Source organism: Ostrinia furnacalis, unplaced genomic scaffold (assembly GCF_004193835.3).
Source record: "Ostrinia furnacalis isolate ACB-3 unplaced genomic scaffold, ASM419383v2 OfSCF3631, whole genome shotgun sequence".
In the NCBI taxonomy this organism is placed as follows: Eukaryota; Metazoa; Arthropoda; class Insecta; order Lepidoptera; family Crambidae; genus Ostrinia; species Ostrinia furnacalis.
In genome coordinates this window covers 150,285-177,098 of record NW_021133870.1, presented here as the reverse complement: position 1 = coordinate 177,098, position 26,814 = coordinate 150,285, and the positions used below count along the sequence as shown (strand labels likewise).

Sequence of the window (26,814 nt, the reverse complement as noted above, 5' to 3'; positions counted from 1 at the left end):
GTTCCGTTTACGACAATGCTATTCACTCTAGAAAATCCCAAAATTCATAGCCTTGTCACACATTTTACATTGTCCAAAAAGTATGAAAATTTTACATAGTTGCATTATCAGTGTTGTAGCGAGTGCTATGTTTACACGTAGTAAATCGACCGAGTTCTTCCGCTATAAAACAGTATGGAAAAATAAAAATAATATCGTCCAGAAAATGTAGTAGGGCTGTATGAAATCCGTTGACAGGTGCCTTGTAGGCCGAGATTCAATTTGCGCATAATATTCAATCGCGTCAACTAGCCCCTACATATTGGTGATAGACCACTTTTCCCTTATAGACCCCGCATAAAAGATTACCCAGGTTTTACTACCCAGAATTCTTTTCAGGGCGAGAATGAATGAACTTACAAGGCAGATATCCTTGACTGCATCTCATTTAACACCAGATTGCGAAATACCTGTCAAATACCGGCCTTGTTATGCATAAAAACAAAGTCTGGGGTACTTACATTGAATAGCAAGCCAAAGAAAAATTCTGTATTTCGGATCTATTGTAGTTTAACATACACTGGTTGGATTTTTTCTGGCCTAATACAAGAGCTGCAGAAAAGGGAACGAGAAATTAATGGTAATCTCTCTGTTTGTCTTTAAGTGTATTCAAAGGTAAAAGGAAACATCAGAGAACTTAGTTATATAACGGGACTTTTCCGGAAATTGACATTTTAATTTTCGTGAGTGACTCCAATAACTACACAAATAACGGGTTAAAATAAATTCAGCGTGATAGAGCGATACTTGAAGTTAGTTTTTCAGGAGATCTTATAACAAACAAAAGTAATTTTATTTGTTCTACTTATTTCATAAATTGTATTTAGCTGTCGCGGCGTCTATAAGTAGTCTTAGTCTATGCCCTGATATTGAACTATCAGACGCATTCGCCGCTTACATTACTTTTTTATTCGCGGACCGATTGGTTGTTTATTGGCAAGCCTTTCATTCGATTTGCGCGAATATTTAGTATTTGTTCGGGAATTAAAAAAGCTTGATCAGTCTGGATTTGCAAGTGAATCGCAAATTGGATTTTTATTAAATTGATCGTGCTGTTTCTGTTGAATGTAGTCAGCAAAGTTTAGTTTTTATAAAGTCTCAAATTGAAGAGTGGCGCAGCTTAAATTAATGCCATCTTTGACTGATGTTATTCACGATGATTGTTAGGTACATCTTATGGGTGTTTTAGTCTGAGTTGCACACTTAACTTTGACCGTAACTATAACGATAACCGGTGTTTTTTGTATGGAGTTTGACAGATTTTTGACGTTTGTCAAAGTTAAAGTAAGATGGTGTAACCCAGCTTTAAATGTCGGATTTCATCACGGACGTGGGATTGAAAAAACCTATGTTATGTAGGCTTTTTTCAGGAAATTTTAGGGTGTTTAGGAATGTGTGTAGGAAATAATTTGAATTTGATAAGAAACTCTTAATTTATTTCACTATGGTTTATTACAAAACTATTGACACAAAATCACCCCGAATACTATTTAAAAATATTTGGTCAAAGTTTCCTTCGAGTAAGTTACATGAAATGAATAAATAAATATAAAATAAATACATACATTTTAATAATTAGTACATAACAAAAGACGTCTTGTGGTTATCATAATAAAGTACACTTTAGTCTACGTTCAATTTTCTGAAAGAACCCGGCATTCCCAAATATTCTTCATTGTGATTGGTAGAACTCCTTTTTGACTCGTCACTGACTAGTTTATCTTGCATTTCATTCCATTCTTGAAATTCTGGCGTTTTTATAAGTTCTTTCCATTTTTCTGTAAAATACCAGTGTAAATCAGCAAGTGTATTAAAATTAAATAGTAAGTAGGTACCTATACCATTTCAGATTAAAGCTAGAAATACACATTGGATATTAAAACCAAATTCAAGGTCTTTTTATGGCAAAAGTTCCAGCTACCATTTCCGTTTTTTCTCCCGCTCTCATCAAATGGTGATTCTTTGTGATAGAACGAGACGACATGACTGGAAATGGGCATCATAATCATCATTTAAACCACAAGGCATCGACTGCTGAACATAGGCCTCCTCCAATGATTTCCAGATAGATCGATAGATGTAACGGCCTGCATCCAGCGCCTTCCTGCTACCTTTATGAAGTCGTCTGTATAATGAACATCTCTAAATATACAGGGTGGAATTTTGTAATGCCACCTGGAGGGAAAGTACCCATAATACTGTAGATAGAAAATGTTACTCAAAGAAAACATTCCTTTATATTTGAAAATTCACGAAGACAATTTTATGCAGCTTACTATTTTATTTATTTTACCAATGGTCCGTGACCCTCACTCGGCATGGGGCACACTGAAAACCAGCGCCGTGGCCTTCGTCACCGGCTTAGTGGGGTCCTGTTGCAGTGGGCATCTTGTTGGTGAAAGGGTGGCACTGCTCAGTTTACTCTTGTTTTTTTTTCTTCTTCCATTATTATGTGCCATTTGTGTGATGTCCATTGTAATAAATGTATCTTTCTTTCTTTCTTTCAAATTCCCAGAATGTCAAACTACCACAATGTCAAGTTCCCAGAAAGTCAAGTTCCCACTCCTCCCACACAGGCGGGATGGCCAGGTGGGATAGGTAGAATAGGGGAATTCGGCTGGTCAGCTATTGAATAAAATCGTTTTACTCACCAGCCAACGTAGCTAGCGGCGGTTCATCTCCACCAAAGTCTACAGGAAGGATCTCCTTAGGAATGTATTTATGAAGGTCTTCGTAGGACTTATGTACGTGTATTCTGCTCGACACCTTCTCCCTTGTAACTGACTTGAACAAATTGACAAGCGTGTCAACATACTGAGGTCCGTTAACCACGTGTACACCCTTCACTTTGAAGTTGTAGATTTCCTGTAATAATAATTATAAGTATTAAAAGTCTTTACTTTAAACCTTATTTTTATTTTGAGAAGATATTTCTACTTTTTTTTATCCACAACGAGGAAGCTCATGGCCTGTATCTCACCTGATGGTAAGTGATGATCAGGCCGAAGATGGAAGCGAGCTTCATACGGAATCCTCAACCACGGAGGAACTGGCTATCTTACCTCTAACTGCCGGAACACAACAATGCTGTTAACATTGTTGTTATGGCGACATACTTAAGTAAGATGGTGGTAGGCGGACTTAGAACTAGCCCTACCATCAACCAAACCGAACAGAAAAATCACTGGGAAACACTGGGAATCGAACCCGGGACCTCTGCGTCTGAAGCAGGTGGTCTTACCACTAAACCACAGAGGCGGTTAAACTTAGAGCTTATTCCCACGGCGACATCCCGTTTGTTACAGGAACTGTTTTTACAGGATCCTTTTTAGTAGCAGACTTATCAACTCGGAAAGGGATCAACTCCGTATTGCCTTTCGCGAGCTGTCATCGCCTTGCACGCGCTGTCAATTGCGAGGTGAGGCGTTTAAGATATGGTGCGGATAAGGCCCGGTGAAACGCAACTGCAACGAAACTGCAACTGCTAGTTACTTTTGAGTTGCATCTAAGTTTCTGCCATAGCGTTCGTTGAGAGACCACACATGACGCGACCAGTTTGAAACTTTCAGTTTCATTCATCAGAATCATCAGAAAGTTGCAGTTTCGTTGCAGTTGCGTTTCACCGTCTTTTCTGGGCCTAAGTGCTTTGCTGTATGGAGTTTCATACTGACCACTACGAGTTGATACGGTTACGATCCCTTTCCGGGTTGATAAGTGCGACGTCCTTTAACGTTCACACGAACATCCCGTTTATAGGACACTGTTAAAAACCGATCCCTTCGAATTTCTATACAACGTGTGTTCATACAACAGTCCAGGTTTAGGGGATCATGCATTACTGGATCCAGAAAAACAGGATTGCCGTGGGAACAAGCTCTTAAAGAAAAGTTGTGTTGGCTATTAAAACCAACCTTGAACAACTTGATTAACAATCAATTCTTTACCATCATAAAATGTTTGATACTTACACCCAGCGAATCGAAATTTTTTATTACGACAGGATTCATTTTACTTATAATAGAAACATTACTCAAATCGACAATGAATCTCTCTCCTATATTATAGTCGTGATTCCCTCTGTATTCTCCAATCTGAAAGTGCATAATAGGTTTAATTAATTAATGAACTGAAAAGTACAAAACCCTACAAAGATAGCTTGAAATGGGTAGGGGTTACCTCCGCCATATCGAATACCATTTGATCGAAAATCGAATCATCGAACACTATTTATCGAATATCAAAATCATACGTTAAAAATATCGGACGATTGTGATTACCAAGAAATCTTTGCGATGCGTGTGTTTTCCTTTCAAATACTCGTACTAATACCGGTATAAAAAGAATCTTATCTATAATTTGAGACTCGGACGGATTTTTAATAAAATGATATTAATGCTTCTCACCATATTTCCGTATCTGCAATAATCTATCAGATTCAAATTGTCAATGTTGTCTGTCAAAATCTTGGTAATTACTACTCGAGATCTTTCTTCGGGATTAAGTTTTGGCAGATGAACTACAGATCTGAAAAAAATAGTCATGAGTGAGTTACATTTTTACTATGGACCTCATAAACAGGCTCGAGGTCAACCAAAGGGCGATGGAGCGTGCTAATATGCACGGAGTTTCCCTGCGTGATAGAATCAGAAATGAGGAGATCCGCAGGAGAACCAAAGTGTCTGACATAGCCCGCAGAATCGGTAAAATCAAGTGGTAGTGGGCAGGGCACATAGCGTGGTAGAGCTGATGGCCGCTGGGGCAGAAAAGTCCTCGAGTGGCGACCACGGACTGGAAGACGTAGTGTGGGCAGGCCTTCCACTAGGGAGACCGACGATCTGGTGAAGGTCGTGATATGTACGACGTGATCCTTGAGAGCTATAGTGTACCACGGGCGAAGCCAGGGCAGGCTCTACCAGCCCGCCTTTAACATAAAAATATCACAGTACTCACACTCCTTTAAGAAAATTGTCGAATTCTCCAAGTTTCCTATGTAAACACATATCAGGTAACATGGCTCTGACTGTAAATAGCCTGTCGATTTTCTTCTTGGCCACTTCTATTGATCCTTTTGCTAACAGTATCATTCTCTCAATAAAGTCCCGAGCTGAAAACGTTTAAAAAAATCCTTTAGTCCGTCAATTATTATCAAAAATACTTGACACGTATATTTTTATTTGTCAATCTTCCAATTACGAAGTTATTGTGCCTTAAAGTTCCGCGTGACGTCACAAAGTGCTACTTTCAACTACGGCTTGACGTCACGGGCCTCTTCTTTAAAACTTTGGCGCGCTCTATCTATTTCAATTTCCATTAGTTTGAAAAAGTTAAAAATAGGTGTCAAGTATATTTTGATAGGTTAACTGCCTAATAATAATCTTGCTTTTTTATGTCGGCCGTTGGGGCAGAAAAGTTTTCGAGTAGCGGCCATGGGCTGGAAGACGGGGACTGATCGTTGTGGAAATCCTTGGCTTTTGTTTGCCAGCGAGTTACTACTGTGTAAATAATAAAATTCTCAATGATTTTTTGTAACTAATATTCCAATTATACTATTCCATGAAATACAAGAACTAACCACTATTGATATGTGACACTATAAAAACATGAATTATGTATGTCCTTCACGTTAATGTTACTTGTAAATGTATATGTTACTTTATAAAACATCTATGAATATTAAAATATAACATATAGACGTCGTACAATGTTGTAATTCTGATATTTTTACAATGATTACAAATGATTTTAATCCTTGTTTTTTAAGATTCAGCAACTTTTAACGTCAAAAAAGGAGAAGGATCTCTGTTTGTTTTTTCTTTATTTTTCATGTTTTTTCGTATTCGTGTGAAAATTCTACAAAAAGTAACTTACTTATGTATTTACTGCTCTCAGCAAGATGAGCCTGCTTCTCCATCCATTCTTTTATGGCGTCTATGCCCTCGTTTAGTCTCTCGGCATCTTGGTCATACATTGCTCTAGCTGCTTTAACATCTTCTTGAGTGAAGTGTAGCAGCGGATGTTGTGGTACGATCTCCATTCTTGATCTAAAACATAATGTTATTGTTATTAGGCTTCGAAAAAAAAACAAAAGAAGACACATTTAGCCTAGGCGCAGAAAACCGATTTTTAGTCGGCCGATAGTTGGGCCCGATTTTAATTTATATTAAAATCAAATCGGTGTAATGTGCGCACTTCCATACATGCCCATACTAATCAACTGCCCGACTAAACTATCGGCCGATGAAAAATCGATACTCTACATTGTTAGTCAGAAAATGACAGTTGACGCACCGAAGCGAAATTATTTTAAAGTTAAATAATATTTAGTTCAGTGAAGGCGTTGTTTCACTTTTCGTTAACACTAATCTCTTTTTTTTATGTTGCAATAAGAATGCACCACTTGTGAGACGCTATGCCATTATCTTCCTTTTTGTTTTCTTCTTACAATGATTACAGATGATTAATTTATACCGTGAACTCTTTCAGTTCAATCATGGTTCAATCAATTTAACATTATTGAGTCACCAAAGCAGTAGCACCATCTTCGATATTACCGACTCAAATGGATGATATGACATACTAACCAGACGGGTTGAGGAGATCTGACAATGGACGATAATTCCGATTATTTTGTAATCCAGATAAAAAGGAGATAATAAAAGCACTTCCTAGAGAATTTCCTTTCATACTCTTTTTATAAACCATACTCACGAGCCAATTAGTGGTAAAAACAATTAAAGTTGTTACCTTGCAAATCGATTAAATTTTCTTAGACCTGACATTGCATCATTAAATATATTATATTATTAAGTCTTACAAATTGCATCTTATCCACCTGAACAATAAATTCACTTAATTGTTGATCGATCTCGTGATAACGACTTGCACTTAGGTGGGTACTTCTCATTTACACTCAAATTTGATGGTCACACAATAATAGTTCATAAACGGTATAACTTAGAACAATAACTTTGAAATCAGATGATAAAATATCTATTTAGCTACATACAAAATAAATTTTATCGTAATAGAAGCAAAAATAATACGAAAAAATCACATGAAACGATAAAAAACGGGGTCATTTTTCGCGTTCTCATCGTGTCACACCTTCGGTTGCAATGAAACATTTGGTTACTGCATTCACAATTTTCATTCAATTTGTGTGTAGCATATACTAAAATCATCGTAATTAAATATACTTTCCACACAATAGTCAAAAAAATATCTTCTTATAATTATTTTGAATTGAGAAAGCGAAATACGTTGGTCACACGATTTTAGGTACCTAAAATTTTGAGTAATAATACAAGATTGCCGTTAAACCGAACACCAGCAACCAATCACAGCGTTCTATTCGGTTAACGTCAGTCGCGCTTCGACCATTGGGGAGGTGAGATAGGTCGATCGTCGCTCCGCGAAAAAAATACGTAACTTTTTGTGATTATCCATAGACATACCGTCGCTTGCTTGAACAATATTTTCTACCTCTAAAATTTAAACAATTTAATTGAAACTTTGCCATTGAAAACTTAACATGTTAGACTTATTTGTGTAGTATTCGACTTGAACCGTTAAATTCAAATTTAAGGATAATTCATAAAAAACTAAAATTTTCGTCACCTTCGTGGCATCACCTTCGTGGTGTTTTATACACGAAGGTGATTTTAGGCCACGAAAGTGATTTCTTGCTTTGGTTTATTTTAAAATATAGTGACTGGTGTTTATGTTTTTACAATATTTTAATAACTAATAAATTATACGTGGTAAGTAGAGATCAGTACATCAATAAATAAATAAGGGCCTCGTATTTTTGTTATCTGTCTGTATGACTGTATGTATGTCTGTATATGTGACTGTGTATCTGTTTGTAAGATAAATTTAATCTGAAGTTTGAGTTAAAAGTTGTACAACAAAAATACGAGGCCCTCTGGCCTTAATAAAAAAAAAATGTTGAGGGACTGATAATCAGTTAGAGTTCTTTTTATTGAGGTAATGATAATCCGTTTTTTGCTTCTTTAGCATTTCAGAATGCCACCAGTGTCACCCTTAAAACCAATTGCGTAGAATCTTGTAACTTAGTAGGCGATGTAATCGGTAAAATTTTATCTTGTATTTAAGTAGGTACCTATTTATATTATGTTATTGCTATTTATCTATGAAAATAAGACAAAATATATGTTTTGTAAACACTTAAGAGTCATTTACAGTAATAAAGTTTGAAAAAAATATTGCTGTGAAGTACAGAATCACTTTCGTGGCATCAAAAAATTCAAAACGTTAAAGCTCCCAAACGAGACTCACTATTTGACTGATTTACTGAGAATACAATCTTCACATCAAGCGCTACAATTTTTGTTTACAAAAAGTTGAAATAAGTTAGAAATAAAATTCGCCACGAAGGTGACGATGAGAACCGTGGCGATGAGAAATACCCAGGTATTTTTATTTATCTATAATATTAAGAAGCTGACAAGTTTGTTTGTTTATTTGCATTCGCTAATTTCAAGAACTACTGGTCCGTTGTGAAAAAATATTTGTGTTGAATAACCCATTTACCGATAAAGTTATGGTACTCCGAACATTCGTACCAATTTTCAGCTGTATGCGAATTATTGCAGGGTTGATGTCTAATTTGACTGAACTATTATTAACATCACCCTACAGCCAATAAAGGGCGGAGCAGTAAAGAAAAATGTTGCAAAAATGGGAAAGATTATTCAAACTATTGTCACATGTATGAAGTCGCGGGCACAGCTAGTTATTTTTATAATTACACAGTTTGATCTGTTATTATCATAAAAAGTTTCTATGAGAGTCAAAAGTAACAAGTAGTTCTTTAAGACACTGATAATAGAGTCCGAAAGACTTCTATTACTACACTCTGTTTTCGTTTTCTTTGATAACGAAATTCTTCATTTTCAAAATACAAAGAATTCAGACGATCTTTTACCTATTATACAGGGTGGAAACGATAAGTGATCTCACTCAATTGTTTCTAAACTATACAAGATTATTATCGAAAAACTGGTTACTAATCCTGTAAGTCACTGCTTCTTAAGCAGAAATTGAAAATGACGAATTTTAATTTCAGTGAGGGGTCTTAACTTGCTTACTTTGGGGCTAAAGGCGCTGTCTGATATTTTCCAAAGATATTATGTAAAAAATAAAAATAAAACAAAAAAAAGTTAGTACACTCTTTTCATTGTCATTTATTTTTGTTTTATGTAAGTAGGTTACGAAATTTTCAGGAGATTTAATATTATTTATTTCCTATTTTAATTTATTTTAAAGGAATGATTTTCAGTTAAAACCTTCATTATTGCTTTATTCACTTAATCACCTTTTAAAATATTTTCACTTATTTCATAAATTTGATCTTTATTTTGAATTAATTAACGAAAAAAATATTAAAATTTCAATGCAACAACTTACCTTCTAGTAAGTAGGAACAAAACACAAGTGACAACCTTTCAACCGACAGAAATAATGTTAACACTCCCGGAAAATGTATATAATTAACTGTTACTTTATGTCAAAGAGTATGAGCACAGAGCTGCCGCACAATTTATAAACGCAGTAAGTAACACGTGAACAGTTTCGAGAAAAACGCGATCAAAGTTGAAATTTTATTTTGGGGTGTCTACAATTAGTTACGCAAATATTTGTAAAAAAAAATATATGGGCTTATAGAGCTAAACTCAAAGTTTATTTTGATATGAGGTTTTTGTATTTTAATTAATATTTTGTATTTAAAATTGTTAAAAAACTGTTTATGTTATGGATTAACTAAGTTTNTAGCTCTTGGGTCTTCGGCTAGATTTGTCATTTGGACAGGTTTTCAACTTCTTCCAATAACGTAAGAGTCAGCCACTGCGTTCATAACATGTTAACACCTAGGCAGCACTCTGACAATCCTTAGTATGTACGCAGTATAATTGTAATTACTGCATTAATATTAAGTACAAGTCATCTGTTTTTCCTATGAAAACATAATATCAGTGTGTGTTTAAGTGGAATTACTGCACATATACTATGTGCAAGGTGAACTTAACAATTGTAGAAACATAATAAGAATGATGTAATTGGCACATACTGCACTATTACTGTGTAGCAAATTAAGTAAGCGCGAGTATTCACGTAATATTAAGTTATTATGTGCTCTTACTGCTAACATAGTATGTGAAGAAACCTACAATCTGCTCTTTACTGCGTTTATGATAACATGTATCTTCCGTTCTAAGATAGATAGAAAAAAACGGGTCTTTGATTCTTATAGATCGCGATGTCAGGATTCAGAATATTCAAAACAATCATAAATGCAGTAAGTGGTTAATCTTTTTATAGATTCTTTAATACCTAAATATGCAAATGCAATATGAGGTAGGTACCTCGAATATAATTTTTGCATACTGGTTGGTACAATCAATGGGCGTAGTTTACGTAACGGTTCGTTTTTTTATCAAAATAAATCAAAATAAGAAAATATTTGACGAAAGTTTAATAGAATATCAGAAAAATTTAAAATAACGAAGCGTCTAATTGAAATGGTTATCAATTAACTCATATTTTGAACATCGTCTAGGTGAATAATGTAGTAATAAATTAATAATAAAAATTATCAAAGTTCCTTTTTTTCCAGAATAGCATACAAAATCTTCGTTAATGTGAAAAAAAGGTTTCTTAATTTTTATCCTTCTTGACGTAAGTCAACTTCTTGAACTTGTAAAAAAAAGTTCAAGAGAAAAATATCCTATCATTCACTAATTACAAGCACTCATTAGGTAGAAACAGAAAATGGCTTCTGCAAAATGAATCATCTACCTTGCATTATCTTTGAAAGTTTAAACTTCATTGTCCAATGTAATAGTGCATGATTGTGATGAAACGATTAGTGATACTTTTAGCTAGGTTGCACCATCTTACATTAACTTTGAGAAACGTCAGAAATCTGTCAAACTCCATACAAAAATTACCGGTTATCGTCAGTTACCGTCAGAGTTAGGTGGTGCAACTCAGCTTTAAGCTATTAGATACTTTGTAACATTTCAGATACCTACATAGATATGTATTTTATTTTTATGAGTTTGATTTTATCTCCAGCGCTCAACAGGGTCCACAATGATCTACCTTTTCTTCTACATTTTGTACTGCCCTACAAAGCAACTAAATATTTTCAATAGGCTAGTTAAGTCCACCATTCAATAGACAAAAGTAAAGTAGACGAAAAAAGTGACGTCATAGCTAGTATTGAACTGACTGAGTTAACCGTTAGATCTATAGGTTTTTAACGGTTCTAAAACAGCATGAAATCTTAAATCAATCTTGGACCGAAATTCAAGTTTACCGTTTTTATTTTTATATTTAGGCGTAACTCTATATTATGTTAAAAATGGCTGTAGGTACTTGAGATGTATTTAAAATAAACAAAAAACCCAACTGTGTAAAAATGAATTAAAAAGATAAAAACATACATTTTTGTAAGCTACTTAAAAAGCCCTAAATGTTGATACCCCACTCGATAGGTTTCGAGAAAAGAATTTTTTTTTGAAGACATTATGGCCCCCAAAATCCGTCATTTAGATTTTTTTCAATTTTAATATAGCCGCTGTCACTCTCACGATTAAGACGAATCTAACGACATCTCTCATGCTAAAATCGGTCAAGCCGTTTAGGCTATAGGCCGTGCCAAAGAAATATACATACATACATACACTCGCAAAACATAACCCTCCTTCTGGCGCAGTCGGGTAAAAAAGCGGCTTTTGCCCCATATTTTTGCAGACAGATGAAAACATATAAAAATACGTGTCTTGTATTCGTTCGGGTCGTGGCCATGTACTCGTGGATGGAGTGAACCTCAACCCCATGACTCTTTAGTCGAGAGTCAATTTGTGTTGATTTTTCAAGAAGAGACATTATTTTGCTATTAGTTTTTCTTATAGGCTAACTTTATATTATTTATTATCTTTGATAATATCGCTTGAGTTTCTATTAACTGAGATCCAACTATGATCTGGCACTGTATGCAGTGTAATATAGGCTCGTAGTCGTAGTGTAGTATAGAGAGTAGACAGACCCTTTATCAAAATAGGGACTTAATGTCCAAATTGTCCAACCAGGTAAATATTACGAGTTACGAAATATTGTCATGATTATCTATTATGTATCGTTAATTTTTTTCTGTTTATTTAAAGTAATGTAAACTACCTACGCGAGTTGTGTTTCTGTAATTTTGAAGGATAAAATCTTCTAGGCGCTCCGAGTAACATGATCGTACGCCAAAATATATTATTTTAATGATATTAAAGATTTGGGAAACGAATTTTATTACGAGTAAATATTATTATTTCTTCTGCTTTTATTTTATGGGTCTGTAATGAGATTATAATCCATGATTAAGATTTAATTAACCTTCTTAGTATGCTGTTGTCGAAAAAAATAACATCGACTAGAGGGATCATGATAAATAGGAATAAAATTTAACAAAAAGGCAGGGTTCAAGCTTAGTTTGTATTTAAATAAAAAAACTTACAGAATATGCTTTTGTAACAAATAAATCCTAATCTCAGTTAAATTCTTCTTTATTTTTGAGCTTTATTCTTTGCCCTACAACTAAAATATTTATTTACAATTTTCCTACCACCACAAATTAATGTCATGACTCAATACAATCCGGTCGAGTTAACTGCTCACATCGCACCAGGCACCCGTGACGTCACATCGACGATCTGATACGGGACAGGACGAACGCGGGGAGCTGTGCGGGAGAGTCGCATTCCAGCGAGGCACGCAGTTACCTCGATCGTATTGTCATTTATTTTTACATTTAATCTACATTTAGTTTTCTAAATGAACCCGGCATCCCTAGGTACTCTTCGTTGAAAGCAGCCGACTGCCTTTTTGACTCGTCTGACACCAGCTTGTCTGATTGGGAGATTATTCTCGTAGCTTCTTCTGACCTTAGGACTTCTTTCCATTGTTCTGAAAAAGATAGTAATGATGATTATAAACTTTTTTGTTCGATAACACCAAATCTGAGAACAATAAGACGCTATGACGCTACATAGGTAATTGATTATTCTAGGTACATGAATGCAGAGAGCTTAGTTTAGGTTTTATTGTGGTTGTGTAGGTACTATGCACTACATAATTATTATTTTAATGACGCATTTCATTGTTTTCAGTTTTTAGATGATGCAAAAAATTGTAAAACACGGCGGAATTGCAAGCCATTTATTGAAAAAAAAAAAAAAAAAAATTTTTTTCTTTATCTAATAGTTATTCGGTTTTTCGGCTCAGAGACGAATGCAATAATCTGATGATGACTTTCACAAGCTTTTTATAAGTGTATGGAAAGTCGCAGGAAGACCTGGATGCGGACAACACAGGACCGGTCTTTGTGGAAATCCTTGGGGTCTTTTTCCAGCAGTGGACTTCATTTGGCTGAAAAAAACGAACGATGGAAACTTACCACTTAATTTTTCACAAGAAGTCTCATCACCACCATACTCCTTAGGCAGTATTTCTTTAGGAATATGCTTGTGGAGGTCTTCGTATGTGTTGTGGACATGCAGCCTTCCAGCTACCTTGGGTTTCAGTGCTTGCTTCAGCAGCGATACTAGCTTATCCACGTAAGATGGAGCGTTTAGGAGATGGATGCCTTTTATTTTGGTTCCGTAGCCTTCCTGTGAAAAGAAGTTTTGTTAGGTTAAGACCTGGACAAATTCTGTATGCAATTGTATTGCATTGACCCCACTCACTAGGCAGCCAGACGAACAATTATTATGCCCGTGTATGATAGCCCACGCACTACGCAGTGTTCATAATACTGGATTGGGTGCCACAGCTTGGTTGCCTAGTACGTGGTAGTTGATATCTACTAATACACATACCAATCATAACCTATACAGGGTGGCAAAAATGTATATAGCAACGCTTGATTTCTCGAAAACAGTTTGAGATGAGGACACGTGAATAATGGGAAACTGTGCATAATTTACTGAATTATAAGCACTATGGAGCACTTCATGAAACAACATCGTACTTTTTGTGTATTTTTTATTGAACCGTATTCGAGAGATCAAGCGTTGCTATTTGCAAAAAAAATATTACTCACCCTGTATAAGTCAACGATATAGATATCTAAATACTTACAGAGCACAATATTTCCGCTTTCCTTACAACTATGGGATTGATCTTGGTAAGTACCGTCATTTGGTTCAAATTCGTCAGATCTATGATGTACCTCTCAGACAAACTGTAGTCGTAGTGAAGCCTGTATTCTCCAATCTGGAAAACGATAAAAAATAACAGTATAGAGTGACGTTTACAAATGTATGTCCGGTAAGACAAACACTGCCTTGCTCTCGGAGTAAGGGCTTGTTTCGGTGACATCCCGTTTATATGACATGTTTTATTCGTTCACACGAACATCCCGTTTGCAGTGTCCTGCCAAAAAACGATCCGTTCGAATTTCAAACACACATTATGTGTTACATACTAACGGGACTATTCCCACCTCTCTTTCCCACCACTGCAACTCCTGTGTAGCCAGGATCTATAGCTTGACCACCAATAAAAACCCAACCAGTGAAGGTCAAGTTGTCCCGGGGGAAAGTTGAACTGTCATTGGGGTCCAACGAAATTAATCAGAAGAACATAGGAGTGTTTAATCCTGCAAAAACTATTAGTCCCGTTACCCCCTCGTGGGAAACTAAAGCTTGTGTTACGAGTGGATCTCAACAACGGCGGGATTCGAACCCGCGTTCCTCGGATCACGATCACCTTCACGATGATGATTCTGATGATGATAGTTCAGTCGGGTGGAAATCGAGGGCATCCACCAAGGATTTTCAATTACGTTATAATAGCTGATTTCATCGATAGTCACGTGCATCCACCACGGTAGCAATACACATGGGGGTTTAACCCGCGGACCCTTAAAAACTTACCATAAAACTAAATCTGAAGTAAGAAAGTAAAGAGAAGTCATCGAGCTTGTCGGTGAGGAACTGCGTCACCATGACCCGGCTCTGATCCGAAGGGCACAGTTTTGGGAGGGGCACATAGTTTCTGAAACAAATTGCTACATATTGAAATAAATCTAAGAAGACTCCAACAAAGGAAGGCATAAGTACATGTCAGTCCAAAGAATTTGTTACTTACGCCCATATTTACAAACCTTACTATGAGGTCTCACTGTGCGCACTGGGTGACACACGAACCAATCACAGAGCTCTATTAAACGCTGTGCATTCGTCTTTTCGGCTTCTCTTATGCAAGCATCGTTTATGAATACGGGCGTTAGTAACTTATTAATAATCTAAGCTGTGCTTTAAGTGCCTTTTTCCTGTAATGCGGAGTTCGGGACGCCTGCGTGTAAAATTACGCTGCTAGTTGCACGCAGGACAAAGATTTCGTATTGAGTTCGCAAACGGGTGACGTCATATCTAATCCTTTTTGTCCTAACAAATCTACGGGAGAATCGCGTTTTGATAATTCATAAACAGTTATGTCAATTAACTAGTTTGCCTATTGATACACCACAACTGAACATTTGTTTAAAAAATGTTAAAGCTTTGAGCTCATTGACCGACGAAATAATTTACTTTTTTTTTCTTTTATTATTTATTATTTAAATTGCCCGTGATGAACGTTCTAACAGATACAATAAACTGTAAGGTATAAGGGTTATAATACTGAATTTATAAGGGTTCGATTATTTCCAAAACTTGCACGGAACCCAAAAGAGGAATTTAGTAGGTATTATGACAATCGGAACCCTCAGAAGAATCCAGTATCATGACAATGTTGCAAGTCGTTTAAAATAACAAGAACAATAGTTTTGACATATTTACGCTCCACAATATGGCGTCAGTTAGTCATTATTCTAATGACTCAAACCGGTTAGGTTATCTTGGTGTCCGATCTAGGTCTAAAGTAGTTCTAGTTAAATCAACCTGACGTCACAAATTATAGGTTACCGATGTACAGTAGGCAGCACATTAGACGATATACATAGTACATTACATTACAATGCAAAACAGCTCTTACTGCATCTACTTAAGATGCCATAGTGTAACCAAGCGATACATATTCCTAGTTCTTACTTGATCAAGTAGGTTCTAATAGTAGTAAGTAATAAGTCTTTTGGGGAGTTTGCATTGCAAGGGAGGCCTATGTTCAGCAGTGGACGTCCAATGGCTGAGATGATGATGATGATGATGAATAAGTCTTTTAGTAAATACGATTGATATTTTGCTTTGGAATAAGTACAGAGCAGACTCTACCATTTTTCTTAGAAGCTTAGAACTTTATCAGCCAATCGTCATTCAAGAGCTTTCTCGTTGTAGATAAAAAAAGATCCAATCCAAGATGCAAAATAATAAATTTCTTAAAAAAATATTAGGGAACGGTTCTTCACAATACTCTTTGGAATTTGCTAAAAAGTTGTTATTAATATTAAAAGAGAGTGCTCAATGTAGCTGACTAATGGTGGTTTAGTTGCTAAGCGAGACATAAAATTACTCAGTACTTACACAATACTTACTTAATAAATAGTTACTAAATCTTACTAATATTATAAATGCGAAAGTTTGGATGACTGGATGTTTGTTACTCTTTCACGCAAAAACTACAGAACGGATTTTGTTGAAACTTTACAGTATTATTGTTTATAACCCAGAATAACATATACCTACCTAGGCTATAATTTATGACAATATTGACAAAATAAATTTCACGCGGGTGAAGCCGCGGGCAAAAGATAGTAAAAAATATAAAATGGCTTGTTATACTTACACACAATTCCACAATTTCTCGAATTCTTTCACGGTCTTATTCAAACACATTTCTGGCATCAAACCTCTGGAAGTGAAGAGCTTGTCCAGTTTCGTTTTCGTTCCTTCTATGGAGCCTCTAGCTAAGATGAACACCCGCTCCAAGAAACTTCGATCTGTGAAAGAAAATACGATCATTTTAATAATTATTTTATAATAATAATTTTATAGCCACGATAGCCGAAGGTGAAGGGGTCGGAGTGGCCGACTCGAGATCCGAGGAACGCGGATTCGAATCCCACCGCCGTTCGACTATTGTGGTGAGCCCACTCGTAACACAAGCTTATTTAGCTTAACACGAGGGGCTAATGGGACTATTAGTAATTTGGGCAATACAAATTGCTAATAAACTTTATAAAAAAAATAAAAATATGATCATTTGGTTAATTTAGTCCGACGGATTAGCTGAAAGACAGGGAAAATAGTACGCAGAATTGACGGAAAATGGAGCTCTGGAGTGGAGACCACGTACCGGATAATGCAGCGTGGGACGTCCACCCACAAGGTCCGACGGCCGACGACCTCATAAAGGTGCCGCTAACAACCGGGCGGTGTGGGAATCATTGGGGGAGGCCATGTTCTGTTAGAATCATATAGCTTTCGTATCGGGAAAATTATTATAAAATACAACCGACGGAAATTCAAGCATGACAGTTGCACTGCAAAACCTGCTCCTATTTTGATGGTCAACACGTTACGCTTCATGTGCAGTTGTGTACACTTCCCTTCATGTTAGCATGTTATCAGTTCAATATTGTGTCCTACAAACGGTTTGCTTAGGTTTAACCTTATGGACTTGGGTTTTGAATTCAATTCCAGCAAGAGACAACATTTATGATACTATCTTCAGTTATGATCGATCATGTTACTTATGTAAATTCATCTACATTATCCAATACTTATCCATAGTTTGAAATATTTTAAGCCATTGGGTACTGAAGTGACCTAAATCAAACCTAAACGAATGCAATTCATTGCATTCTGGTTTAAAATTCAAATGATATAAGAAAATACTTTGACTAAGGAAAGGACAGGTCAAGTTACGCCACTCTTTGAAGTATTCGAGCAAACAAAAACTGTACAAACATAAAGTGGGAACATTTTTGTAAGTACGTGACTTGAACGACGAGTGGCAACTGGCAACCTTCAGCGTTCAAGAGAATCCTTTGGACTACAGCCGACATGTGAATTATTTGACAAGGCTGTTTTAAATGTGATGGGAATTCATGAAAATACTTCGTGGTTTTTGTACCAGCCGTCTATGGAACTTTTATGTAAAAAGGTTAACGCCTTCACATACGATGCTTGCTTAATTGAAGCGGAAAATCGAACGCACTGCGTTGAATAGAGCTCTATGATTGGTTCGTGTGTCACCTTGTGCGTCCACGCGCACTGTGAGACCTCATAGTAATGTTTGTGAATACGGCCATAAGTGTTGTGGAAATCATTCTCAACGACAATGAGCTTGTTTCCATAGCAACCCAGCTTAAGGGGATCCTGTATAACTGGATCAATAGTTCGTGCGAAAAACAGGATGCCACGGTGGGAACAGCCCTATGAAAGCCTAAATCGTTCCTTAATTTTTTTATTTCTTATAATATTGTCAGTTTTGTGTTATGTACCTACATTAAAGTGTAACTACCATTGGTTTTAATCACTACGATTCCTTAAAGGTAACATTTTTTTTTAATATTTTTACCCAAACAACAAGGCAAGCTAAATAAAAACTTTAAAAGTTGCGTAAATTGTGTTTTAGAGACTTCTGGAAGACTTGGCATAAATTATCGAATATTATTTCTATTATTTTGAAAAAGAGTTCACAAGGTTCATACCGTTTTACTTTGTCATGATGCAATAGTAATTTAGTCATGAAGCATGTTCAAAAAACAATTGCTCTACGTCGGCGCCCATACCTAAATTAATACGAATTACAGTCAGCGTCAAATAATTCGTGACACCCAAAGTGGCCAAAAAGTTGACATCACAACCTTATTTCAATTGTAACAAAGACGTATTGCGATCTTTTAGATATTTTGCTTGAGTTTCACGAGCTATTTGATGCTGACTGTACCTGACCATAAGTCTATGATGACGTGCATATAGATGGCATAACAAGCCTTGTCGAGCAGGTTACGTTACTTGACGTAGATGCAAAGCGAGATCAAGTGGCGACCTCAAAATGCGGTCAAAGATTTGTTTTACGCCTTTGTTCTACTAGTGAATCACTTGTGATTATAGTGTTGGGACTCTCCTTGAACGTAGGTTATGTTCGATTTTAATATACAATCGTACGACAGAGGACGAAAAATATCACAAACATATTTCGGATACAGACAGTCATCTGCTAGATGCAGCATAGAGACGTCATAACAAAAAAAAATGTTTTCATAGGGGTCACTTAAAAATTAGGGATTAATGGTGAAAACAGGCATGAGACTGTTGCACCATCTTGCTTTGAACGCAACGCAACTAGTATAACAATAACCGATGATTGTTATTTAGTTTGACAGACTTTTGACGTTTGTTAAAGTTAAAGTAAGATGGTGCAATCCAGCTTAGAGAACGCCTCAAAATTCAAACTACCGCTTCATACTTATGATAGGAAGTCTATGTCACTTCGGTTTTTTTTACATGTGTCTTAGTTACCTCAGAATCAGAACTCTGTCACCTATATTAGACTTCTTCGTTATTCTCAGACAAACTTATTTTTTATTGTCATGATTTACATGATCCTGGATTGAAATCAAGGAAACTTTATCAAAATCGACACCGATAATATCAATCACTATTCTACTTTTTACTGCAGTTGTTTTTCCTCCAGCCATCTTCAAGGTCTTCCAAGTTACTTTACCAAAGAATTAGGTCTTGAGGTTACTTACTGAGGAATTTGCTGGCCTCAACCAGATGGTCCTGCTTCTTCAGCCACTCCTCAATCACATCGAGGCTCTCGTTGATCCTCTTCACATCGTTCAAGTCGTAGAACCCTCTTGTGGACCTCACGTCTTCTGCAGTCACCTTTATTAGAGGATGTTTTGATATCACCTCCATGCTTGTTTATCTGGAAAAAGAAATGTCAAGTGTCACTTTCAGAACAGGCTAAGGATTTCGAAGTGTCACGGCTATCTCTCTTATTTGTCTTTAACTTTGTTTATGTTTTGAACCTATTTAGTATTTTGTAATTAGTTTTGAAAGACAGTAGAAGTGTCTATTTGTAAATAAATAACACGAACTTTAACGACTTTATGACAAATCGCCAGCACCCTATAACATTTTAGGTATAAGTGAGATAGTTAAATCGTCCGTCTCCTGCACTTTGCACTACATTACTTATTAACAAGTCGTATTAACACTAAGTCAACAATTCTGCGGAAATTGCAGTGGTTTACCTTAACAGAATAGGCACTTGTTAAAAATGGCTACCTAGGAAATATAACTTACAAGACTTACATTGTCTTGTAGTCATTTTCTTAGCGACCTTCTTTAAAACTACGGGTAATTATATTAATTAGCATTGTTTTTAGACCTTTTTGATCCTTAAAGAGACTATTTTAATTGTGGTTAGACTCAAAGAATACTTTTATTGTAATAGATTTTATGATAACGATTCTAAGAAATATAGTCTGGCATGACTTCGAACTTCGAACTCCTCCTAAGTTCTTCTGATTAATTTCATAGCGGATCCAATGACAGTTACTGTTTATGTGGTTTAGCTTTCCCCCGGGTTGAACTTGACCTTCATTGGTTGGGTTTTTATTGGCGGTCAAGCTGTAGATCCTGGCTACACATCAGTATGGAGATGTATGAGAGTGCGCACATTACACCGATTTGGTGTTGGTCGATTCTTCATACAAATTAAAATCGGGCCCAACTATCGGCCAACTAAAAATCAACGGTGTGCGCCTACTCTAAACAGTGCAAAGGCGCGGGGGCGGCGCGGCGGCGGCGTCGTGTGCAGCAGCGCTTAGTTGGCCGATAGTTGATTCGGGCTGTTAATCAGTAGGTATGGAGATGTATGAGAGTGCGCACATTACACCGATTTGGTATCGGTCGATTCTGCATACAAATTAAAATGGACCCAACTATCGGCCAACTTGAAGTCGGTGGTCTGCGTCAGTAGTAAGAGCATACTGTGTTAACGTAATTTACTTAGTAAAGAAGTACCTTGCAACTTGCAATATAACCAAACGTATTTTTATTGTTTGTTTGTTTCAACCAATAGACATAAACCTCTGGACAATAAGGCTTTCAACAACGACTGGTCCTGTGTTATCAATACTTAATTATTTATTGCATCATAATTTTACAAAGTTGGTATGGCTTTTTAGATATCCGCATCCAGGAGCACCGACGACCTCATAGAGGTGCGGGAAGGCCCTGGATGCAGGCCGCCATCAACCGGCCATTGTGGAAATCATTGGGGGAGGCCTATGTTCAGCAGTGGACGCCCTATGGCTGAAAATGACGATCATGGTGATCCAGGCGCCTCCCACGACCTCTACCGGAACGTCGGTCCACTGAGTGGCAAACCTTTATCGATATGTTTTTTAAAGCTCAACATCTAGCCCAATGTCTTTTTAGAAATTCACTAACAGGTTTTGTTTCTGTTTATAATTGTACATTTGAATATGATGTTGTGTCTGCATTATTCTAGTTATTTACTTAAGTATGTATAAGCTGCAATTAATTTGTTTCCTACATTTTCTAGGGCATATAAATTACTCATTTCCTTCCTGACTTGACTATTTAGTTATCTTAGTAGCGTATAATCAAGTAACAATATTAAAGTACGAGTAATATGTAACTAATTGTAATCTTTAGTAATGTACGGAATGTACCTTCATTCGTTAATAAAACATTACCTAAATATCCAGTGCTATTATCATACAGGTGTAAACGTGCTATGTTTACATAATATTTTTTCCTCAAAACAGTCTGTTTACATAATTCGTTTTTGAATGATTGGTAAGCTTAATATGTAAATATAAGCAAAATAATGTAATACGCTGTAGGTATGAAAATCCGTTTAGTAGGTTCTTGTGTTTATCTCTACGTAGATATTTGAATCAAAATACCTATAATAATGAATTAATCTTAGATTTTTATTAAAATTTTTCAATGTGATTAAATAAATGAACGTTAGGATTCATATTTTTTCCTTCTAAAATTTTCTATCTACAGTATTAAGAGTATTTTCCTTCCAGGTGGCATTACAAAATTCCACCCGGTATATTGTGATAATGTATGCTTTTTAACACGTATCCGCATCTGTGTAAACTGTTTTTTTGAAACTTGCCGTTAATGACGTAAGCGTGAACGTGATTTAGCTACTTATTTAGAATTTTTCGCTATAACGTTACCTAGGTACTTTGAAGTCTAACGTCCGTATTCACAATCATAACTATGAGGTCTCACAGTGCGCGTGGACGCACAGGGTGACACGTGACATATTTTGGTTTGCTTCTATGTACCTTTGTGGATTCGGCTAATATGCGTTCTTTCATATTATTTCGTAATTAGCATCAGATATCAATTAAAAACAAATAAGTAGTAGTTTTAAAATGCTAGTTTATACCTATATCATAGAAATACGATAAATATTAATTGATCTTTTTGCATAACCTTCATGCAGATTTTTATGACAACCTTGGCCTAAAATCTAATGATTTTATAGCTCTAGGTTAATAACAAAACTAGTTATAATAAACAACAATAATAATTTAAATTAGCAAATAATATTCAACAAAGTGTCCTTGACACATTGTGGTAACAAACTTGTCGTTATTTATTAGTAAACATCATCTCTATGTACAGTTAGCATCAAATAGTTAGTGACACCCAAAGTAGCCAAAAAGTTCGCAACACGTCTTTGTTACAATTGGAATAAGGTTGTGTAGCCAATTTTTTGGCTACTTTCGGTGTCACGAACTATTTGACGCTGACTGTACCTACATAGAACAGGATATAAACACTGTATATCTTATGCGGTAAAATATACAAAAACGTAAACAAGTAGCTCTGTCTGAACTAACAACTGACCTAATGATTTTTCGTATTTTTTAAAAAGAATATTAGCAAATCTTCTATATAAATAAAAATGAATTGATGTTCGTTAGTCTGATTAAAACTCGAGAACGGCTGAGCCGATTGAGTTGATTTTGGTTTTAAAATGTTTGTCGTAGTCCAGGGTAGGTCTAAACAGTGAGCAAATAAGTTTTTCTGTGACAGACAAAATTCCACGCTGGCGAAGCCGCGGGCGGAAAGCTAGTTTTAAATAAATTAACCCCGTTAACCCCTCGAGGTAAACTAAATAAATATTAAAACAATTTGACTTTCACTGGTTGGGTTTTTATTGGCGGTCAAGCTGTAGTGTAGATCCTGGCTACACAGGAGTTGCAGTGGTGGGAACGAGAGGTGGGAATAGTCCATTAGTTAATTTAGCTTACGTAAATAGATTTATGCTTGTTTTATATGAATGAGAAACTTTGACTTTGGACTATGTCTTTTCGTCTGAGCAAAAATCTTCATGAGTATGAAATAGAGGGTGATATTACTCGTAGTAAATGCAAAAACTATAATTATTTAGTATGAAATAAAGTGTTTCGCAGTACCTAGGTAATTTTGTATCGAACCGTGTTTTGATCTCTGAGACAGATTAAAAACCAGACCATCACGGAAACTGGTAAAGCATTTAAAAGACATCAAGAGCCTTTAGTACTTACAGCACATCAAACTTCACATTTTAATAGCAAAATAGCACGTATTGTAACTAAATAAGATGTCACAATAGTTTTTTTATATATGCCTTTGTCCTTAAGATACCCGAAGGGTTAAATTTTAACTCTCAAGTTAGTCCAATATTGAATCAAGGTTATGAAGATGAGTTCAAACATTGTATTAGTGTAAACTTTACCTTGGTGTCCTCAAGTATCGTCAATAGCACATCAGGCTTTACATATTTGTTGCAAAATAACTCCTAATCAAAGCACATAAGGTGCTACAGTAAACTTGATATGACATCGTAGTTATTGTCAACTAGAAACTTGTTGTATATTGATTTATTCAATAATCTCGTGTGACGTCAGTTGATGTTTGATATTGTTGATTTTTTACAAGTGCTAATAAAACGAGCTATTATTTGAATATTAATTTGTAGGAATATTACGTAGTTGTTAAACTTAACATTACATAACATAACAACTTTAAAGAATTTTGTTACTGCATTTTTATTGAGTTATTGAGAACTAACTGAAATATTTAACTTCGTAGCCTCATTAAAGTCGAATTAGGTACTTTAAAATAATTTATTTTATGGAAAAACTATCTACAGAACATGATACGTATTTGGTTTAACTTATTTAGTTTGTTAAGTTCACGAAAAAAGTTTTGAAAAGACTAACAATATTGTCGAGTGCACAATAATCAACTTATTTAAATATCATCATCAACTCAATCATCACTACTTGATGAACAGTTATTGTATAAAAACTTTATTTTAATTAGGCTTTTATATTATAAGTCAGGGAACTTTTGCCCTGAGTTCTATTTTTTTAATGTCTTAAGAAAATATTCCTTAAGTCACAAGAAAAGTCGTAAGAGTTCAAATATTATTATTAATTAATTAAATTAGACTTTAGTAACTGCGTCAATATTGTTAAAGTTAATTTTAGTTTGAATTGCAAAATAATTATATTTGTAAAAGATTTAAATATAGGATTTGTTTCAAACTATGTCTATCGTTAGGCTTTTAACAAGTGATACATAGCACTAATTAACTACCTATTTCTTTAATCTAAAATTTGATAAAATTGATCAACTCAAAATAAAATAAAGTTCACGATTAACTGATTATTTTATAACTTTCCCTTCAATATTTATTTACCACAAAAGCTCTATTCCGATCAATACAATAATTAATAAATTTATACAATTAGACTAAAACGTGTGAAATGTTATGAAAAATAATTACCTAATTCGCGTCCACACCAGAACACAGATCAACTGACCACTGACGTTTGTTGATCTAATAATGTTACTCCAAGGTTTAGTATGAACGTGTCATACGGAACTGTCATTGAATGCGAAATCGCAGATATGTAACATCTTAGAATGTGTTGGTTTGTACCTAACCCTTCGTAAGTACGCCTTACAGGAAAAATAAGACTTTATTTATTCTTCAGAATTAAATACCCCATCTTATTAAAAATTCCAAATACTTTACTATACAATCAATAAGCTCTACATGGAGTTTATTGACTACCAAAAATTCATTCAAATACTTGATTAGGTACCTGAATATTGCCAAGATTCTAATATAGCTGACAAAACCCCAAGATTAGCCGACTGAATACCCTTCAAAGATTAAAAGAAAATGAGAATGTTTTTAATTTTCTTTTTCTGGACCCACTGAGGGTTTGCAACATCATAAAATGTTTAATCATAAAGCTTATGGCGATTACATTTTTAAAAATGATTCAAAAATAACCAAAAAGGAATGGATAGCGATGTTAATTTTATTGAAGCTCGACTTGATATCTAATGTCTATTACTCGTGGATTAAGGTCGATTTTGAAACAGAAATATACTAATTTGAAAGTCAAAACAAAAATGTTTTTGTTTTTAGTGTAACCTTCACAAATTCTTTGCAGGGATATCCAAAAGATACCTCAGATTCTATTTCAATACTAATGTCAATATAATGACGATTAAAAATATTGTCTTGCATACGAGTATAAGCAGTATAGGTACATGGTAATTTTTAAACCAGTTGACGAATTTTCAGGAAGGTTTACACCATGATTTTGACCAACTTTTACCATGATCCTATGGTGAGAAAAAAGCCAGTTATTTCACACAAAAAAATGCTATTGATTGAATAAAAAACGCATGAAATAACTGAGTTTTTCTCTTCTCTTCTTTATATTTAGTTATCATTCAATTTTAATGTGGTTCTTATTAGCGGTCGCCCGCGACTTTGTACGCTTGGATCCCGTTTTACTCTTTAGGGGTTGAATTTTGAAAAATCGAGCACCTACGTACATTAAAGACTCCTAACACTAAGCACTTGTAGTTTCTGAGATTGTGTGATGAGTGAGTGAGTCAGTCAATCAGTCAGTGAGCTTTCGCTTTTTATGATTAGATCTATTTTTATTTTAGAAAAACTAGAAATAGTTTTTCAAATGCCAAAATGCTACAATTGTGGTTTTGTACTATTTTCGTTCTTTAGATTTACAAGTGTTTACATAATAAATGAGCATAAGTATGCAAGTTTTTATTGATGCATAACAAAAAAGACTATTAACTATACTGTCACCTAGAATAAGAACTAGCTTCTGCCTGCCGCTTCACTCGCATAGTCGACACAGACAGACTTTATCTGACATGTACCTACTGTCAACAGCACGTCAGTCTATACAAATTTTATTGTAAAATAACTCCTATTACGATTACATAAAATTCCAACCAATCTTATTGATAGTGGTTTAGGTTGATAATTATGCTATATGCTTACAACCTACATTTCCTCCCTTAGGAGGGATATATGTACAAATAAAAAGTTGAGCGTCCTGAACATAATTATAAAACATAAAGTTACTTTCGTATTTCCATATTTTATATTAGTAGGTATTTTAAGAAATATTTTTAGATACCTACTGATAACAAGTTTCAAGGTTATTAATGTTTTATGCAATTTTTTCTTGTTGTCTTAGTACATTAACGATCGTTTCTTAATTATTTGATTATCAACAATAACATAATTTTACACATAATATCCTTATGGATGGATCCGGTAATAACTTACGATGCAGACACGAGAATTTATATGACTTTGGACAATTTTTAGAACGTCAAAAGAAAGGTAGGTATTTACGAAAATTCACCATATTAAAGTTATCCAACACTAAAATATGACATTGACAGGAGGACTACTGTCCCAGATATG

General features: G+C 35.2%; 2 protein-coding genes across 2 annotated transcripts; both read right to left on the bottom strand.

The window, feature by feature from the left end:
- Positions 1-1,653: 1,653 nt before the first annotated feature.
- Positions 1,654-9,556, bottom strand: LOC114358029 (uncharacterized). The gene is made up of 7 exons (XM_028311889.1): positions 9,469-9,556; positions 5,908-6,080; positions 4,990-5,143; positions 4,443-4,563; positions 4,008-4,130; positions 2,691-2,904; positions 1,654-1,817 (listed from the first exon to the last, which is right to left on the bottom strand). The coding sequence occupies exons 2-7, from the start codon at positions 6,071-6,073 to the stop codon at positions 1,663-1,665; spliced, it is 933 nt and encodes a 310-aa protein (XP_028167690.1). The 5' UTR covers positions 6,074-6,080; positions 9,469-9,556; the 3' UTR covers positions 1,654-1,662.
- A 3,073-nt stretch (positions 9,557-12,629) lies between these two features.
- Positions 12,630-24,899, bottom strand: LOC114358030 (retinol-binding protein pinta-like). The gene is made up of 7 exons (XM_028311890.1): positions 24,841-24,899; positions 19,754-19,932; positions 16,837-16,990; positions 14,988-15,108; positions 14,191-14,325; positions 13,508-13,721; positions 12,630-13,017 (listed from the first exon to the last, which is right to left on the bottom strand). Exons 2-7 carry the CDS (start codon positions 19,920-19,922, stop codon positions 12,863-12,865), a joined length of 948 nt encoding a protein of 315 aa, XP_028167691.1. The 5' UTR covers positions 19,923-19,932; positions 24,841-24,899; the 3' UTR covers positions 12,630-12,862.
- Between the last annotated feature and the right edge of the window lie 1,915 nt (positions 24,900-26,814).